Source organism: Erpetoichthys calabaricus, chromosome 8 (genome assembly GCF_900747795.2).
Source record: "Erpetoichthys calabaricus chromosome 8, fErpCal1.3, whole genome shotgun sequence".
Taxonomy (NCBI): domain Eukaryota; kingdom Metazoa; phylum Chordata; class Cladistia; order Polypteriformes; family Polypteridae; genus Erpetoichthys; species Erpetoichthys calabaricus.
Genome location: NC_041401.2, coordinates 21,919,040 through 21,940,441, shown reverse-complemented (window position 1 = coordinate 21,940,441; position 21,402 = coordinate 21,919,040). Strand labels below are relative to the sequence as shown.

Genomic DNA, 21,402 nt, shown 5'->3' with positions numbered 1-21,402 from the left:
GGAGGATTATTGTTTATTGTTATTATTATTATTGAGTATTGTGGAGAGGAGGGTGCTTGGTGCACATTATTATTATATAATAAATATTATATTTGGACTTTTACCTGGTGTCTGACGTCTAGTCTGAGGGTTCAAGGGGTCACGGACACTTCTATTTGTCACAACACATAAAATGAAACCAAAACATTCTCCATTGGACTTCCAGATGAAGACGGAGAGCTTAATAAATATTTAATAAATCAAGAATAATTAGCAATTTGTCTCTTAATTTCACAATGAGCTTTCTCCCCGAGGTTTACTATATCTCTTGTTGCCTTGATAATCCATAATTTACATTGCTCCTGGTGGATCAGGCCTAAGAATAATGTAAGTTAGGGACAAGGATTAACTAATCTTGGGGGATGTCACCTGGACATAAGTAAAACTGTGTTCACTGCCATATAGAGGAATGAAAAAAAAAATCAGTTGATAAGATAAACATCTGAAACACAAATATTTGAGTTGAAGTGAAATCTTTAGAACAAAAATATGAGACTGATATTGCCTGATAACGTTGAAAACTAAAGTACAATACCAAAATAAGCCTGAGAGAGACTGAGACTAGATTTTGGCACATATCTTACTGCATATGGTGAACTTTCCTTGGGGTACCTGCACACTCACAGAATAGATTTAATTTTGTTTTATTTTTCCTTAGGTATTCAAACAATAGTTTTGAAGAAGAGTGGAATAATTTGAGCAAGCTGCAACATTACTGATCTCTACCTGACCCCTGGTTTTCTTGTTTTCATTTTCTGACTCTGATATCGAGTTATTTTTATACTTCTCATAATCAATGCCCCAACCGCATAAAAAAACACCATTGCCAGATTTTGATGGAGTCTTCATTGAAAAGATCGTATAGAAAAAGTAACTACTAAATTGTATATCCAAAATCGGACAGTGGTGCAGTTCATTCAGGCAATAATAAAATTATTTTCTGAATTCTTAATCTAATTTTATAGTCACAGGGTAGCAAAGCACATTCCTAGAGCATCAGACATAAATCAGAGACTAGGCCCAGATGATGTGCTGAATGAACCATGTAGTGCACACTCATCCACTCAAACACACACACAATATCTCATATCTTTCAAAAGATGACACATTAGGCACCAGAACAACACATGCAGAGTTGTGACAGACACTTAAACCAGTGATGTCTCAACCATTTTTATACAAGCGAAAAAACTGTCTTATAAGAGTAGGTGTAGAGTAACTTGGCAGACATACAAGGGACTCCTTACAGTGCACTGGTTTTTACAAATCACGATTAGCTGAAATACAATTAAAAGAAAGCATATATATTTGTAAATGGAAAAATGGAAAAAAAAAAAAAAAACTTCTGGAAATGTCAGACTTTCTCATACAAATTTAACATTTCTTTTCAACACTGTGATTTCTCCTATCACGTTCAAACACTTTCCCCTGAAAATTGTGTATAGTAACTCACCTTTCTTTAGCAGGTGTTGACAATATTTATCATGGAACCAAGGGATCTGAAACTCTGGGCATTCTAAGCAAACAGCCCGGTTTAATTCCATCAATCGCAATCTGATTCTCATGTTCAATGCATCTGGAAGAACTGTCATAAGAGAAATGCAAACGGTTGCTGGAGAATCACATAAATCAAGGCCTAGCTGCTGGCAACAGGAATATTAAATTTCATATAATTTAGCATATAGTATAGGCATACAGTCTTAGGCAGATTTGTTACATGTAGGAAGTAAAAATGTTACATCTGAATACACAATAGGAGGTCTGAATCTTAAGTGCCCCTTATGTGAAGGACCTAGGAGTCACAGTGGACTTATCACTATCAACTTCCAGGCAGTGTTCATTAAGAAGGCTAAGAGAATGTTCAGTTATATGGCATGCTGTGTAGACTACAAACCAAAGGAGGTTATACTTAAGATTTACAGCACACTGGTGAGCTTCACCTGGAGTACTGTGTTTAGTTTTGGTCTCCATGCTACAAAAAACATAGCAGCACTAGAAAAGGTCCAAAGGAGAGTGACTAGTTTGACTGCTGGACTGCATGGTATAAGGTATGAAGAAAGACAGGAGGAGTTGCACCTTTGTAATTTAAGCAAATGGAGATTAAGAGGTGACATGATTGAAGTGTTTAAAGTTGTCAAAGGAATTAATTCAGTGGCTTGAGATCAGCAAGAACATGGGGATACAGTTGGAAACATGTTAAGGGTAAATTTTGAACAAATATTATGTAGTTCTCTTCACTCAGAGAACTATAGACACATGGAATAAGTTACCAAGTAGTTTGGTGGACAGTAGGACAGTGGTTAAGTACATTCAAAATTCAACTTGATGTTATTTTAGAGGAAGTGAATGGATAGGGTTGGCAAGCTTTGTTGAGCTGAATTAACAAATATGTACTGTGAACTGAAAACATGCCATGTGCGGTACTATTAGTCAAAAACTATACCAATATAACTTGCTATAGCAAAGCGTTACTTGAAATATTACTTCTTCCTCATTCCATGACCTGTAAAACCTCCGCAGGTTTAACATAAAACAGCTTACACGCCAAAGGGGTACTTCATTCATATCTTGATAATCCTTTATTCTCCTTGCTTGCATTTTTAACTGTTACGGTTAGTAATATCATTTAACTTACTGCTTATGACTTAAAGCACCGGAGGCGGGGGAGGCAGAGGCAGGCTGAGATTTTTGAGCTTGTCGGGCTGGACTTGCTGATAGAGGGTTACCATCCTGCCTGCACACACATTTTTTTATATGTTAATTACCTCATGTAGTTTATAGTGATGGCCAAGAAAAATAATGTATTTATTATAATCATTACCTATGGTGACTAACCCAGGAGAACAGGAAACAATATCAAAAATGTCCATGAAAAAAAAATCTCATGTTACTTGTGTCACATAATCTACATGTCAAGTCACCCAGGCATCTCCTCACAGCATCTCAAGTACATGTATTTTTACTAAAATATTGTTAAATAAACCAGTTCTAGAAAACACTTTTGTTAACCAAAATAGAACATGCTCAAATGCAAACAAACATTAAATTGTAGACCTGCTTCCCATGGATACATTTATATTCTCATCCACAACTGGAGTATTCTGGAATTATTTACAAGCGGTTTGTGAAACCGCAGAGGTGAACTAACCTTCTGCTTTTTGAAGCATCTCAAATATGTGATTCTTCCATTCAAATGCTTGTGTTTTGGGTTCTTTCTGTTTTAGTTCATAAAAGCATTTTACAGAACTGGTTTATTTAACAATATATTTATTTAGCCAAGAAGGTGGCCCTAGCAGCTGTTGGGGGTGGCATTCCATCCACTTTCCAACCTTCTGTGGCTTCACATTTCTGTCTCCCAGGTTAGTGTAAGGCGCTTGTGACATCCGTTAGCTTACTTTTTTCTAGTGTCCTGAAAGAATATTGCATCCTTCCACCCAGGCAACCACTCTCTGCTTTTGTCCCCTTCACTATTTATTTGCACAACTCTCTCTAACCCCATGGAAGATAAGCTAGCTTCCTTTTGCTACAAACTTAGTTTGACAGTGCTTCTTTCACTATGAGTACAAGGCTTCAATATTAAGTAATTTGTTGTAAGCATTTACACAAAAATGTTATTTTATACCATTATTATATTCAAATGACAGAGCTGCTTGGCTTTAATGGTACTGGACCAGAACAAACTATTCCTTAGTAGCTGCAATAGACAGAAAGAGAGTGCAGTAGAATTACAGACACATGCATAGGAAAATATACAACCTGTAACAGCTTTCAGACTTAAGATGAAGGGTGGTGTACAGTATTTGATTTAATATTGTCTGTTCTTCCTGTTGCATACATTAACATTACTGTCTATCAAAAACAGATACTAGCAAAAAATGTGCTATACAATATGATATTTCAAGCAAATGCTTACATTTTTTTTCTTAGCTTCTCTACTTATGGTATGAAAACGATCTCAGAATGGAAAAACAACTTCAACTGATGTGGACTATATTTTCCCCATTTAAGCACGCTATAATGTGACTAATGTAACTGCTTTTTAAGCTCCATGTTTAATTAACTTTACTATTATTAGCATTTATGAATTAGATTTAAAATATTCCAGCTTACATTTGGCCCATCTACAAATAATGTACTTACATTGGTAAAAATGTTTCTAAAATGCAGCACATTTCACAAAGCCTTTTGAATCCTATTTTGTCCTGCCATACACCTATATTAATTATCAGTCAAAGCTGTTCTTGTTCATTACAAAATGACCTGCTTTTTCTTAGCCATTTTAAGAAAATAAAGCACGTACTACGTAAGTAATTTTGCCTCCACAGTAGCACGGTAATGCAGTGCTTAGTGTTGCTGCTTCACAGATCCATCATTCTTCAAATAAAAGGCTCATTCTCATGTAAATATGCTCCATTGTTTTGCCCAAGAAGATTTTTCAGAAATGGCTTCATTAACAATATTTTAAACAAAACAAATGTGTTAGAAACATTGTGAATATATACAATTGGATGCCTAACCTGTAGATTAAGCAACACATGTAATTTCAGATTTTTTTAATGAATATTCTGACATGGTTTGCTGCTATTCAGTGTGGGTTTAAACTGTCAGTTACTTTGTTATTCCTGACATCCATGAAAACATTAAAATCTTTTCAAGGCCATCACTACAAACAACATAGGATAAATAACAGATAAAATATACTATATATACTATAAAACATGCAAACTCCTGACATACAGTGACTAAACCCTAGATTCAAACTCAATTAACTACAGCTGAAGTGTGCAGTACAAATAAAACAGAAATTGGTAGGAGAAAAAACACAAATTTCAAGGAAACACACAATCCAACCTTGGATTAAAGATTGGTCATCATAAAACGCAGCAGGCGCTGTACGTCTACATATAGGACAGGACTAAAACTGAGCAGTCAGTCAAGCAGAAAAAAATACCACCTAAGGTAATCAGAACAAACATAACTGAACCATTGTTTAGGTATGACTGGAAATGCATATTAATATATTCTATGTTAAAGATTTAAACTCTTGTGTTTTGACTAATATTTTATGGATGTGGTGAGAGAGGACATGCAGGTGATGGGTGTAACAGAACAAGATGCAGAGGACAGAAAGATGGAAGAAGATGATCCACTGTGGCGACCCCTAACAGGAACAGCCCAAAGAAGAAGAATACATTACACATCACTGTTAGTGATTATTTAAATTGCAGTTATTGGTTTTATGACCAATATTTCTTAAAAATATTCCAAATTTATAAAATGTAAACATTGTTGCTTCAGATTAAAAGAAAAAAAAAAAACCAGTACATTCATTTATTATTGGGAACATACGAAATTTTCTTGTTTGCCACAACAGATCTTCTTATATAATACACTACCGTGGCTGTCCGTTTGTCTGTCCAGGAATTTAAATCACCTGTAGCTCACAAACCCCTTGACCTATTGACCTGAAATTTGGTACACATATACTACGTGACATCTACTATCTGCTTTCGGGGTGATGATTGACCTCCAAGGTTATTCTTCTTTTTATTTTATTATAGAATCAACTCTCGGCAGCGGCCAGCAGGGCGGCCATGTGGCACATGCATACGGGCACTGTTCTCATCCCTACCATCTTTGCCGTCACTTCCCCTACCTCCTCATATCTTAAATCATTCTTGAGGCAGATTGAAGACTTAAGTGCCAGCTGAAGTGAAAAATTAATGAAAACGTACTAAGTATTTGCAACACAAACACTGACTTAATCAGTTGAAAGAAGAGAAGAAGCGGGCCACTAGGGTACAGAAAAGAAGAGCTACTCAGGAAGCAAAAAGCACATCAACCTCTGAGCAGATGAATGATAAACGTACAGAGAAAGAGGATGAAAACTATGAATGCTCAAGTCAAGTGTATTCACTGCACATTAACCAGTAACAGCGTACTGCATGATAAAGCATAATATAAAAAATGAATTATTAATATATAAAATTATCTTCACATACTATCCAGTTGTGCATCTAATTTAGCTAAGAAATCCACATTAAAAATTTCTCTTATTAAATCCTCAGGAAAGATGTCTGCCACAGCCAATGCATAAGCCAAAAGGACCAACAAGTGAGGATCAAAGGAGCCTATGGAAGAGAGAAAATGAAAACGGTCATTTAACAATGCTCATTGTAAACTAGATATTATTTGTATATTTAAGAATTTAGTTGTCACACAAGTAAATAAAATAATATTAAAGAAAAATTCCATCAAATTTTATGATACTTACCCAAAGTACTTTGTAGTGATGACTGAGAAAAATGTCTACTTGTGTTTTTATGCGGAATGGAGACAAAGAATTTTAAGACATATTGCAAGCCAACAGTGACCAATTCTGTACAACAGCAAACATTTTTAAAACTTCTATGGAAAAAAAAAACTAAAATATCATTACTCTTGTAGTGTAATACTCATGTCAGTTATCAATTGATATGGTCAAAACATGCAAAAACATGATTTTTGCTAATATTATTAAAAAAAATACTTCCAGAATGATCAGTGCACATCTTAAACATTAAAGCCACACGGAATTGGCCTTTTTAACTGAAGACAGGACTCTTCACCAACGAATGAGGGGGAGAGCCAGGTCTTCATAAAAAAAGTAAATTCCATGAGGCTTTAGTTTCATGTTTATGATGTGTGCTGATCACTCCAGAAGCAACTATTTAATAGAATTTTAGCAAAAAAGCAGGTGTTTTAAACATGTTGTGCATATGACTGGATAACTAACAAGTGCATTATGTACCAAAAGTAACAAGATTTTTTTCTCCTTTTTTCCCCATGGACATTTTCCACATTGTTTGTCATTGTACAAAAATAGGTGCCATTGGCTTCTATTACAAGTTTTTTCATTCTATTCTGACTAAAAACTTTTCTCAGCTATCAGTAAAGACTATATGGGGTAAATAACATAAAAAATTATGTTAATTTAATTTTTTGGGTGGAGTATTCCTTTAAGGCTAAGGGTAAGGTTGTCCACATTATTTCTTCCTTTCTAATGATAATTTCCATTATGCAGTATGCAACAGAAAGTAACAGTATATAACATTTGAACAATATTATATTTGTATTTTTGCACAGATATAAGCATAATACCAGTATTCAGAAAATCCAGGTTGAATGCATTTTTGTAAGTTAAAGTAACTGCAGGAAGGATTTTATGTGTACAGGGTATATTGTGATACACTAGTTGTGCCAGCAACACACTAGCTATGTCTACATTAGAAGATCAAACTCAAATATGAGTGGAGATAAAAGAGGCCAGAAAAGAACTGAAATAGGATATTCAAGAAGTATAAAAGCACTGAAGCAAAATTAAAGTTAAGTGTATAATAAAAATATTTTGAAAACTTTATTTTCAAATTCAATTATAGTTCACCCAAAATGTGAAATTTCATCTGTGCAAATCAAGTCGTTCAGTAAACTTTTGCACATTAGTACAGGTTAATAAATTAACATTACACTGGGTTAATATATTAACATTATGCTAATAAATGTTCAAATTTATAATTTTGTTTTAATTAATTCTTTTCCTGGTACTTTATCCCCAAGGTTTTTTCAACACTCAAAATACACCAAATAAAATATATGTTTTAGGATGTAGCCACTAACATGAAGAAGTTCCACAGTAGATATTATTCAAGTTGTGAACTTTCTCAAGATAAAGGTTCAGAAATTTTAAATTTTGGTAAACTGGTGCTTTAGATCTTGTGATTTAGTACCATTCTATATAAAATAAAGCAGATAAAACAATGAATGCAATAGTTGGACAGCAGAATTTCAGAGCTGTAGAAAGTCTATAAACAAGTCTTGATTTAGAAAACAGACTGACGCGTTCACATTTACAAAAATAACTCATAGTATACAAACTCATACAGCAAAAAAACACATTATGTGGTCCCATCCCACAAAAGCAATTAGGTCTGTCATGGATTGTGTACAATTTAGGGCATAACCATCCCTGAATTTAGCACATACTATACTTTGACCAAAAACGACAAAAAAAAAGACATACCTAAATGTGGCCTGAAATGCTGGATACAAACATCAAAAAATTCTGCACACTGAAGTGGATCATAGTTTAGAACAGCAAATGGTAATATTGTTGCATAAGTTGCTGTATAATGAACCTAATAAAATATAATTAAAGAGACAACTTTAAAATCATCTCTAAATATGGAAACTGTTGGCAGAAAGAGAAAAGGCAATAAACATGTTCAAGGAAGCAGACAATGTAATTACAATTCATCATTATGCAGTTCAGTAACTCTAAACAGTATACAGTAAGTACCATGGCATGTAATTTTAAAAATAACTAAGCATCCATTTTGAACTATATAAGCACAATCCTCAGTAGTAAATTACTTTTGTCAATATTAGACATTATCTCAGTTATAATATCAATAAACTTGTATATTGCCTTGATTTGGTTTATTAACTTTATCAGGAATTTTCACCTTTAATTAAGGCACAATTCAACTGTGTTGTAAAACTAACAACTTTTGGTCAGCACAACAAATGACTAATATTTTATCCAAGTTGAACTATAAAACTCAGAAGAACAGATTAATGCTTTCCATATTAATACAGTTGGACCAATGATTGGTTTCAAGTTATTTCCTTAGTTTACATTCTCAGTGATCATAGAATAGAAAAATAAATTAAAACAATTTAGCAAATTTACAGCTGGATGGTTCAAAATAATGGCATGGAGTGTTTGAAAATATGTGTACATAAGCACAAAACTAAATTTTATTGACATGCTGGAGGAAAGCCAGAAGTGAATTGTACATAGAGGAAAGCCTTAAGCACTACATAGTTGAAGAAGTTCTGTGTAAAGAAGTTGGCAAAGATTGTTCCCAGGCGAAGTAAGTAACCGACACATAGGTGTGAGAATTCTTACATTAAGTTACATTATTTCTGTTGAAACTGGAAATGTCAGAAAATGAACCAAGAGAGCATGAACTTTTGCCACTGTTTTATATAATATATATATATATATATATATATACATACATACATACATACATACATACATACATACATACATACATACATACATACATACATACACAGTGCCCTCAATAATGTTTGGGATAAAGACACATTTTTCCTTGATCTATCCATTAATGGGACAAACTCCCTAAAACAAGCAGGAGCTGAAAATGGCTGTATCAGAGGCTCGGCAGAACATCACCAGAGAAGATCCTCAGCCCCTGGTGATGTCTATGAATTTCAGACTTCAAGCAGTCATTGCATGCAAGGGATACACGACAAAGGATTAAATATAACTGCTTTAATATACCTTCCACCTCTATGTCCCATACATTATGGTGCAGTGAAATGAAGGGGGAACCATAAAGAAAAAGTTCTGTAATTTCTACATGTTGTGACCAAAATGTATGCAAATACCCTGCAATGTTCATTTTAATCACTTCTGAATTGTTTGATTTGTAGTTTTAAACTGTTGAACAGAGGACTAACGCAAGAAAAAATGTGTATATATATATAAATATGTGTACAGTAATCCCTCCTCCATCGCGGGGGTTGCGTTCCAGAGCCACCCGCGAAATAAGAAAATCCGCGAAGTAGAAACCATATGTTTATATGGTTATTTTTATATTGTCATGCTTGGGTCACAGATTTGCGCAATAACACAGGAGGTTGTAGAGAGACAGGAACGTTATTCGAACACTGCAAACAAACATTTGTCTCTTTTTCAAAAGTTTAAACTGTGCTCCATGACAAGACAGAGTTGACAGTTCTGTCTCACAATTAAAAGAATGCAAACATATCTTCCTCTTCAAAGGAAACAGAGAGTAAAGCAAACAAATCAATAGGGCTGTTTGGCTCTTAAGTATGTGAAGCACCGCCGGTACAAAGCTGTTGAAGGCGGCAGCTCACACCCCCTCCGTCAGGAGCAGGGAGAGAGAGAGAGAGAGAGAGAGAGAAAAACAAAGTCAAAAATCAATACGTGCCCTTTGAGCTTTTAAGTATGCGAAGCACCGTGCAGCATACTTAAAAGCTGCACACAGAAGGTAACAACGTGAAGATAATCTTTCAGCATTTTTAGACGAGCGTCCGTATCGTCTAGGTGTGCGAACAGCCCCCCTGCTCACACCCCCTACGTCAGGATCACAGATAGTCAGCGCAAGAGAGAGAGAGAGAAAGAAAAGTAAGTTGGGTAGCTTCTCAGCCATCTGCCAATAGCGTCCCTTGTATGAAATCAACTGGGCAAACCAACTGAGGAAGCATGTACCAGAAATTAAAAGACCTATTGTCCGCAGAAATCCGCGAACCAGCAAAAAATCTGCGATATATATTTAAATATGCTTACATATAAAATCCGCAATAGAGTGAACCCGCGAAAGGCGAAGCGCGATATAGCGAGGGATCACTGTATATATAAATAAAATGTAAAGTTGACTGACTGACTCACTTACTCACTCAACAAAAAACACTATTTAGTTGCTGGATGGTAAAACTAAGGTACCAGATATCCATTAAAAAATTATATTTCGATTCATCAATACTTAGGTTTTAAACATACCCCCACAATAGAAAAGCAAAATACTCCAGAGTCTCAAAAATGAATTTGACAGATTTGATTGAAATCTGGTGATATTACGGGAAAAAGAAAATTAGTCACCTTTATTTTTTTGCTTTGTGCCCTCCTGAGGAGTGAAAGCTTTATATTCGTCAAAAATTTTGACCTCTAGTTTTCGACGGGTTTGGACATTTTAGGGTCCACTGATACTGAAAACATTAATATCTTGATGATGAGTGCGTGTCTGTCTGTGTCTCACAGTTTCTTGAGGACAGTCTAGAGCTAAAACGGCTGACGGAAAAATACCAAACTCAAAACTTGAACCTGTTATGAGCTGACGATGTCCTGATTAGTTTTTGAGCCAAATTGTGCAAGAGAAACAGGCACTCTAGAGGAATCCTTAAATACCGTAATTCTGCAATTATGAATTCTTCTTCGCTATCATAATGACCTATTTTCTGACCAGAAAGATCAGAGCAGTAAATGATTACTGAAATGTTACAGAACAGTTCGGGTAAATTGGTTCCTAGGACGCAAAGTCTACTGATGTTCACGAGAGGCAGCTAAAGGGCTTGAATGAGGGCAATTCCGAATCTGACCGGTATGTGGCAGAGTGCACCAATTCTTTTTCTTGCTTTCCTGCAGACCATTCACGTGAAATTCCACCTGGCCCTTTTGACGTCACTTCTGGGTCCGAACCTATAGAGAAGACCTTTCCGGTTCCGGCCCCCTTGATGTCATGTCCGGGCTCGAGGCTATGGTTGAAGACCCTTCCGATCCCAGCCCCTCTGATGTCACTTCCTATCCTAACCTTTAAAAGCCTCCACCTTTCCCCTATTCCCTCAGTTCTGTTTTGGACTCCTGTTTGTGCACATCAGTGCTATCATTTATTTGCAATTTGCAGCCCTTGCTATGGCTCTTTGTGGAGTTTGTGACAGTTGATATTTATTAATGTTATGCCAATTTACATGCTTAGCTCAACACTGAGAGCATGCTTTACGCGAACAAAGACAGAGCATAAGCAATTGGCAGGCAGAACAGTAGCAGTAACCAATAGGGTGGACAGACAACTGAAGACGAGTCAGTCTCTTGGAGAGGAAAAAAAAGGAGACGTGATCACATACAGTATATAGTACAGAATGAACTGGAAGGAGAAATTTCAGTGAAGCTCAAAGAAAATACAAAGGTTAACAAGCATGGTATAAACCACAAGTGCCATACTGAAGTAAATGATGTAAACAAATGAAAATCATCCAATAATATATACTCATATTTTGCATTATTCCTACTGATTACCCATTTCAAATCAAGTGAATTCTCTTTGCTTTAAAATTGTGTTTAGAGATGACCATCAACAAAAGCTAAGTCCCTACGAAATCAGGAATTAATACAGTATAATGTAGAAATGTTTCACGAATGGGTAATTGTGTATAACATATTCAAGAGTGAGCAGCTGTAATGACCTAATATTATTTTTTTTTACTTATTATTTGACTGACACATTTATCCAAGGCATCTTATAGCATCTAAGATTCAACTGGTTAAATATGTTTTGTTTTATCAAATGCAGCACAGGCAGGTGAAGTGACTTTTTATGGTCACACAGTGTTAGTGGCCCGATTTGAACCCACAACCTCAAGGTTTAAAGTCATAGGTCCAAACTCTTAACCACTACTGCATGCCAATAATATTAGCCAGTGGTGTAAAAAAAATAAATAAATAATAATAATAATAAAAAAATAATAATAATTAACCAATAGCACTATAACTGAGGCCCACTGTCTTACAAAATTTCCTGTGCGAAGTTGAGCACCACAGCTAGTTCTTTACATAAAATGCAAATCATTCTTAAAATATTTCTCACTAAAACAGCTTTATGTGCACCTGCATTTTATCAACGGAGCCATTTTGATTGACGCTAACAAATTTTAATTCCTGCATGCTTATTTCCAACGCTGGAAAATGTTGTAAATGACACTGTACTCTTAACATGTTCAAATATGGTCCAACAATTACAATTTTGTCAAAAAAGAATACTTATGAAAAGTGTGAACACACTGGTGGATTGACTCCCCCTTTCAGCTTGTTCACCTACTTTGTAGCTCTTGTAAACTCAGAGAAGTTCAACTGTATAACTCTGACAAAAAGTAATTTTCCATAAAACGGCAAGTTACCACTGCATTGCACTTGATATTTAGATAGATAGATAGATAGATACTTTATTTAAAACAAAGGCAGTATATTTAAAGATGCTTCATTCAGATATCTGTCAAAACTAATACAGGTCACTAGTTGATAAAACTTTTTCAATCTTACCTTGTCAATATGTTCAACAGTAACGTTAGCAATTTTGTCTAACAGAGGAAGGCACAGCTGGTTAGTCCTTGTCAGGAAAAGAGCCAGATCAGATGTGTTATTACAATTTACCCCATCTATTAACCTCTCCAAAGTAGCCATGGTTTCTTGCAGGAGTATTTCTTCAAACCATTCTCCAAGTGAATGTTTTAGTTCATCTAAAAGCATGTCCAAATTGTCAGCTTTTTGAAGACGCTCCATGCCAGCCTTGTTCAATAACTGAAGTAAATTCACATAAACACTGGAAGTAGCATGCTGGTATGAAGGATCGTGCCTCACCCACTTGGCAATGGCTCCTGAAAAGGTATTTAAGTCACTCAGGGCACACTGAGGCATTACAGCTCTGACACGAGAAATCACTTCTGTATCCAACCGTTGAGATGGAAACATCGACAGTACACGGGTTAATATAGTCACCTCATAGGGCAAAAAGCTGGCTTTCAGGTAGCTGTAATTAAAAAAAATAAAGAAAGCTTACATGTAAATTTATTTAGTAAAAATTGAGTTAATTTAAAAATATAAAAGCTTTATTGTAACTTTATGTTGCTATTTTGTTTATCCCCAACTTCCCCCAGTCCATAATGCAAACTAAACCTTGATCCTGGTAAAACAGCAACATTTATTTATATAGCACATTTTCATACAAATGATTTAGCTCAAAGTGCTTTACATGACAAAGAAAAAGAAAAAAAGACAAAATAAATGAGAATTAAAATAAGGGAACACTAATTAACACAGAATAAAAGTAAGGTCCGATGGCCAGGGAGGACAGAAAAAACAAAAAAAAACTCCAAACGGCTGGAGAAATAAAATAAAATCCACAGGGGTTCCAGGCCACGAGACCACCCAGCCCCCTCCAGGCATTCTACCTAACATAAATTACCTCAAACAGTCCTCATTGTATTTCAGGATTCTCAATGTCAATGACCAATATGTAATTCCTAGATCCTGATGCAAGTGTGAAGTCCTTATTAGGTGGTCCAAATATTATCATCCATTAGAGCTTGACTGGTATATTTCGGAATGTCTTACACTCCAAATCGTAACCTTAGATCTTCAAATGAGTGTCTACTTAGAATCCCAACAGCTAAACTTAAAAGAAGTGGTGAGGCGGCCTTCTGCTGTTATCCACCTAAAATCTGGAATAGCTTACTAATAGGAATTCGCCAGGCTAATACAGTGGGGCACTTTAAAACACTGCTGAAAACACACTACTTTAACATGGCTTTCTCATAGCTTCATCTTAGTTAAATCCTGATGCTCTGTATATTCAATTAAATATCATTATTATTCATAGTGGCTCCAAAATCCGTACTAACCCCTACTTTCTCTTCTGTTCTTTTTCTGGTTTTCTGTGGTGGCGATCTGCGCCACCACCACCTAATCAAACCAACGTGATGTCCTTACATTGATGGATTAAAGGCCAGAAGTACACATACCCATCATCATCAAATTCTTCCATGAGAACCCTGAATACAATGAGGACTGATTGAGGTCATTTATGTTAGGTAGAATGCCTAGAGGGGGCTGGGTGGTCTCGTGGCCTGGAACCCCTGCAAATTTTATTTTTTTCTCCAGCCGTGTGGAGTTTTTTTTTTTTTTTTGTTTGTTTTTTCTGTCCTCCCTGGCTATTTGACCTTACTTTTATTCTGTGTTAATTAGTATTCCCTAATTTTAATTATTTATTTTGTCTTTTTTCACTTTCTTCGTCATGTAAAGCACTTTGAGCTACATTGTTTGTATGAAAATGTGCTATATAAATAAATGTTGTTGTTGTTGTTTAATGTTTAGACCAGGGGCGGCACAGTGGTGCAGTGGTAGCGCTGCTGCCTCGCAGTTAGGAGACCTGGGTTCACTTCCCGGGTTCTCTCTGCATGGAGTTTGCATGTTCTCCCAGTGTCTATGTGGGTTTCCTCTGGGTACTCCGGTTTCCTCCCACAGTCCAAAGACATGCAGGTTAGGTGCATTGGGAATCTGAAATTGTCCCTACTGTGTGCTTGGTGTGTGGGTGTGTGTGTGTGTGTGTGTGCCCTGCGGTGGGCTGGCGCCCTGCCTGGGGTTTGTTTCCTGCCTTGCGCCCTGTGTTCACTGAGATTGGCTCCAGCAGACCCCCATGACCCTGTAGTTAGGATATAGCAGGTTGGATAATGGATGGATGTTTAGACTAAACATATTTATTTCACATGGACTTTGTGAAATAATAAAGCCTGGCACACCTGTATAAAACATCGCCAATAAGGCCTTGCTTATTTAAAACTCATCTTGTACTTTGTTAGTGATTCACAAAAAAAAAGCATATGTTCTGTACAGGGTCATGTTAATAGTACGCAGCATTATACAATTACAAGCCCAGAATTTTGCTCACTGACAATGGATTTTACCAGATTAGAAAACCAAGGGCTGGGTTTTGCCATAATTGGATTAAATGTTGATTTATCTATTACTGTTTTAATAGAATAACATTTTTATTTTTATACTGTACTAGCAAAATACCCGCGCTTTGCAGCGGCGAAGTACTGCTTTGAAATTTTTATTAAGAAGAAAAGTAAACCTTTTTAAACTGAGGGAAAATATACCAATAATTATTTGTTAAGGATCTCTTTGTATTCCACGTTGTCACTTCGGCCCTCCGGTTGTAATATGAACAAGCTGTGCGCTGCGCTTACTCTTGAGCATGCAACATATAGTTGGCCATGTGAAAATCAATCTTGCCTCAAATCAATGCCAACCTTTTGTAGGGTCTGTCCCTGAGACTTATTAATTGTCATTGCGAAGCAGAGCCTTACTGGAAATTGGAGGTGTTTGAATTGAAATGGGTTTCTTCGACAACTTTGCATCCAGCTTTTGAGAGTTTAAACATTCATAAACATCAAAGTGTCCACTACTCAAATCGTCACCTGTGAATCTAAGATGATACGGTTGTCCAAAGGTATAAAATATTTGGCCATTTCGGTACACTTGAAAGCGACAACCGAACAATTCAGCGGCAGCCATTAACTCACATGCAGAACCACAGGTGAAGGGCTTAAGCATTTCACTCTTATAGTGCTCCTGTGTAGTATAATTATCTCCTGTGCCATCATCAGTCCACACCTTAAACCTGTCCCAGTCATTCAATACATAAGACACAATGTTCCTCCAGATATCAAGAGTGAGCCTGATATGGCCGTGCAATATGTAACACAGAGAATGGAAAAGGCAGGCGCCATCTCCGGGCATGGAAACCACTCGGTAAGTGACAGTTCTTTGATCGATGGTGATCACTTAGATAGACATGTTAATAGGGGTACGGTTGGAACGATAAAGGAAATGGGTACCTGAACAATGTAAACTAAGTCTAAAATACCTACACAATAACTATAATCATAATAAATGAACAATAAAACAGACGAGAAGTCGTGGATTAAATAAAAAGGCTGCAGTTATCAGCAGGGAGACGTGAATACCGTGGCGAAGCAAGGAAGGGAATGAAGAGACCGGAGCGACAGACGGCCTTATATAGGCAGGCAGCCAACTATGTGGAAGGCGTGGGGATGGGGGACCCAACGCCGCCTTACATGGTGACCAAGCTGCAGGCTATGGACGTATATATGTACGTAAGTAGGATTCAGTTAGCGTTGGGAACCCGCGTACCAAATTTCTTGAAGATGGGCCCATAACTAACAAAGACCGTTGGAAAGTTCAATATGGCGGCCGACAGTGGCGTCATACCACTGAAATAAGTACGTACATCAGTTTCGGTTAGCACAGGGAAGCCGCCTACCAAATTTCGTGAAGATAGGGCCATAAATAAGAAAGTTTAACATGGCGGACGTTGTCGACCGTTATGATCGTTACGCGTAGAATTTCGAAATGAAACCTGCTTAATTTTTGTAAGTAAGCTGTAAGGAATGAGCCTGCCAAATTTCAGTCTTCTACCTACACGGGAAGTTGGAGAATTAGTGATGAGTGAGTCAGTGAGGGCTTTACTTTTATTTCTATACTGTAGATTGAGGATTTGTTCTGCTCTGTGTATTGTATTGTATTGTATTGACCCCCTTCTTTTTGACACCCACTGCACGCCCAACCTACCTGGAAAGGGGTCTCTTTTTGAACTGCCTTTCCCAAGGTTTCTTCCATTTTTTCCCTACAAGGGTTGTTTTGGGAGTTTTTCCTTGTCTTCTTAGAGAGTCAATGGCCTATTAAAGCCCACTGCGGCACTTCTTGTGTGATTTTGGGCTATACAAAAATAAATTGTATTGTATTGTACTGTAACTCTTTTGGTAATATGCTGATTTAGTTATACAGTTGTGCTTGAAAGTTTGTGAACCCTTTAGAATGTTCTATATTTCTGCATAAATAGGACTTCTTAAAACATCATCAGATTTTCACTCAAGTCCTAAAAGTAGATAAGGAGAAACCAGTTAAACAAATGTGACAAAAATATTATACTTGGTCATTTATTTATTGAGGAAAATGATCGAATATTACATATTTGTGAGTGGCAAAAGTATGTGAACCTTTGCTTTCAGTATCTGGTGTGACCCCCCTTTGCAGCAATAACTGCAACTAAACGTTTCCGGTAACTGTTGATCAGTCCTGCACACCGGCTTGGAGGAATTTTAGCCCATTCCTCCGTACAGAACAGCTTCAACTCTGGGGTTTTGGTGGGTTTCCTCACATTAACTGCTCGCTTCAGGTCCTTCCACAACATTTCGATTGGATTAAGGTCAGGACTTTGACTTGGCCATTCCAAAACATTACCTTCATTCTTCTTTAACCATTCTTTAGCAGAACAACTTGTGTGCTTAGGGTCATTGTCCTGCTGCATGACCCACCTTCTCTTGAGATTCAGTTCATGGACAGATGACATTTTCCTTTAGAATTCTCTGATATAATTCAGAATTCATTGTTCCATCAATGAAGGCAAGCCGTCCTGGCCCAGATGCAGCAAAACAAGCACAAATCATGATACTACCACCACCATGTTTCACAGATGGAATAAGGTTCTTATGCTGGAATGCAGTGTTTTCCTTTCTCCAAATATAACGCTTTTCATTTAAACCAAAAAGTTCTATTTTGGTCTCATCCATCCACAAAACATTCTTCCAATAGCCTTCTGGTTTGTCCACGTGATCTTTAGCAAACTGCAGACGAGCAGCCATGTTTTTTTTGGAGAGCAGTGGCTTTCTCCTTGCTACCCTGCCATGCACACCATTGTTGTTCAGTCTTCTCCTGGTGGTGGACTCATGAACATGAACATTAGCCAATGTGAGAGAGGCCTTCAGTTGCTTAGAAGTTACCCTAGGGTCCTTTGTGACCTCGCCGACTATTACACGCCTTGCTCTTGGAGTGATCTTTGTTGGTTGACCACTCCTGGGGAGGGTAACAATGGTCTTGAATTTCCTCCATTTGTACACAATCTGTCTGACTGTGGATTGGTGGAGTCCAAACTCTTTAGAGATGGTTGTGTAACCTTTTCCAGCCTGATGAGCATCAACAACTCTTTTTCTGAGGTCCTCAGAAATCTCCTTTGTTCATGCCATGATACACTTCCACAAACATGTGTTGTGAAGAGCAGACTTTGATAGATCCCTGTTTTTTAAATAACACAGGGTGCCCACTCGAACCGGATTGCCATCCCATTGATTGAAAACACCTGACTCGAATTTCACCTTCAAACTAACTGCTAATCCTAGAGGTTCACATACTTTTGCCACTCACAAATATGTAATATTCGATCATTTTCATCAATAAATAAATGACCAAGTATAATGTTTTTGTCTCATTTGTTTAACTGGTTTCTCTTTATCTACTTTTAGGACTTGAGTGATAATCTGATGATGTTTTAGGTCATATTTATGTAGAAATATAGAAAATTCTAAAGGGTTCACAAACTTTCAAGCACAACTGTATATATCACATTCAACTCTGATGCTGTTGGTGGATTAAAAATGAAAGGAAAAAGAGTCAATGCGGTATTTATATTAAATCATTTCTATTTTATGAGAATGCAACTTAACAAACATCTCAAAATATATTAAGTTATGTACTACATTTACAATACAGTATGTAAGTTAACAATCAAAGAAATCCTGCCCAAGATAAAGGGTGTGTGTATAACAGTGTAAAACAAAGTAACTTCAGATTATTAAAAAATAAAACCTTTGGCAATAACAACAAAATCATAATGTGGCAAGATAATGACAGCAAGAAATTAACTGAACTATGACTCCATGCCAACATAATACTGAAGACCGAAAATCTTCCTAGGAATATAAATTAGGAATTAATAAATAAATCTAACAAAAGAGTGGGGAAAAAAGGATTTAATAGTTTATAATTACCTAAGTAGAGTTCTCTTCAGCTTGGTAAACAGTTCTGGATTTTGACAATGGAGTAGCAAGAGAGCTTGAGTAATCCTTGCAACATCTGTAGGTTTATACACATCTAAATGTTTATGCAATACACTGGCAACCCTAAAATAAGAAAATAAAATAAAATCTGAGCTACAGCTTGAAAAATAAATAATTAAGGTATAGGGAAAACAAACAGTGATAAGTAGTTCAATACATAAAATAAAAAAGTAGCCCTTTGTTGCATAAAGGAACAGATCATCAATGTTAATAATTTCCGTACTTGTTTTTTTAACTTGAAAAATGTTCCTGAACTAGAGAAATCAGAGTTTATAAGTCAGGTTACTTTTCAAATATCCTGTACAATAAAGCTTTTAATGAAATGAAATGAAATGATGCACTGTTGGTAAAATGGTACGATTAAAACGGGAGACAAATCTTACTACAGTTCTAACAAAGCAAAGTAGTTCAGGAAAACAAGCCCACACAAAGTTATGTATAGACCAAATAGCAATGTAGAAAATATGCTAATTTTGTCAATTATCATACTTTTTTTTTTTGTTTGGTTTTAATCCAACAACCATTGTGGTAGAGAGGCTAAATATTAGCATTGTACTCTAAAATCGCTGAATTTTCAAAGGATGTATAATTTCAAGTGATCAGTAACATTAATGTGAACAGTCTTCTTCTTCCTCTTATTTTGGCTGCTCCCGTTAAGTGTTGCCACAACAGATCGTCATCTTCTATAATTCTTCTTCTTCGGTCAACAGTAGCCCAATTTCCGCCAGCACCCTGTTGGCTAACAATACTGGTGGCAGTCGCTGTTAACCCGGGGCTCGACTGATCGGGTTTGGAAATTTATATTGTTGTCCACATATTGACTTGGCAAAATTTTACACCGGATGCCCTTCCTGATGTAACCCTTCCCATTTATCCGGGCTTGGGACCAGCATGAAGAAACACACTGGTTTGTGCATCCCCAGTGGACAGTAATACATATAAACATAACACCTGATCATAAGGAGGATTACATTTTTTTCGACCAATTAAGGATATGCTCAATTGATACAGGGCAAAAAACGAAGCATGACATGGAGGCTGCCAAGCACATGCAACACCTGCATCACCTCAGTAACTCAAATTGGTGCCGTATGCCAATAAACTGTAATACACATTTGGCCAACCCATTTCCTTATGTCTTATCTTCACAATTATGTTCCTTAAGATAAACAAAAGAGTCCAAATGGTGGGCAGTAAGGGCCCAACACAAATTATTTTGTGCATGTGACTACAGGAAGGAGATTATGTGCGGCAAGGTAAACAATGTGGTATCAAGCTAAATGAAAAGAAGGAGTAGATAATACAGTGTTGCTGTTCTTTCCATACAATCTTGCTGAACAGCTAAAGCAGGTTACATTACCTCTCAAAATAATAACAGAAACAGTAGATGTTTTCTGTATCACTACTTTTTATTCTGTATTCATGCACTGATGTGCCATTTGTTCCAGTCCATCCTATAAGTGGCTTTGTTAACACACAAATTATTCTGTCAAGAGTTGAGCTTTTACAATGTGTGAATGTTCATACTAGAAAGTGTGGGATAAATAAAATCCCAGTAAAGTGGGGTAGAAATCAAAGTCCTTTACTTCAAGAACAATAGACACTTATTTGCATAAACATTCTTTTACTCTAACACTACACCAATCAACTGTATATTCCTTGATATTGTTATTTTTATGTGTGTTTGGTGGGGTTTGTTTTTGTTATACTGGGCTTCTGTAAAGTTTTAATTTACCCCTGGGGACAAATAAAAGTACATACACTAATAGGCCACTTTATTAGGTACACCTTGCTAATACTGGGTTGGACCCCCCTTTTTGTCTTCAGAACTGTCATAATTGATCATGGCATAGATTCAACAAGTTGCTGGAAACATTCCTCAGGGATCTTGGTCCATATTGACATAATAGCATCACTAAGTTGCTGGAGGTTTGCCCATTCCACCACATCCCAAAGGTGCTCTACTGGACTGAGATCTGGCGACTATGGAGGCCATTTGAGTATAGTGAACTCACTGTCATG

At 36.6% G+C, this 21,402-nt stretch overlaps 1 protein-coding gene across 1 annotated transcript in view; it reads right to left on the bottom strand.

The window, feature by feature from the left end:
* fastkd1 (FAST kinase domains 1) overlaps positions 1 to 21,402 on the bottom strand; it is a 62,635-nt gene that overhangs the window by 9,030 nt on the left and 32,203 nt on the right. The window contains exons 7-11 of the mRNA XM_028806334.2: positions 19,312 to 19,443; positions 12,947 to 13,433; positions 8,099 to 8,213; positions 6,042 to 6,170; positions 1,493 to 1,624 (exon numbers count right to left, since the gene is read on the bottom strand). Coding sequence (XP_028662167.1) covers positions 1,493 to 1,624; positions 6,042 to 6,170; positions 8,099 to 8,213; positions 12,947 to 13,433; positions 19,312 to 19,443 — 995 coding nt within the window. The remainder of the gene's footprint in view (positions 1 to 1,492; positions 1,625 to 6,041; positions 6,171 to 8,098; positions 8,214 to 12,946; positions 13,434 to 19,311; positions 19,444 to 21,402) is intronic.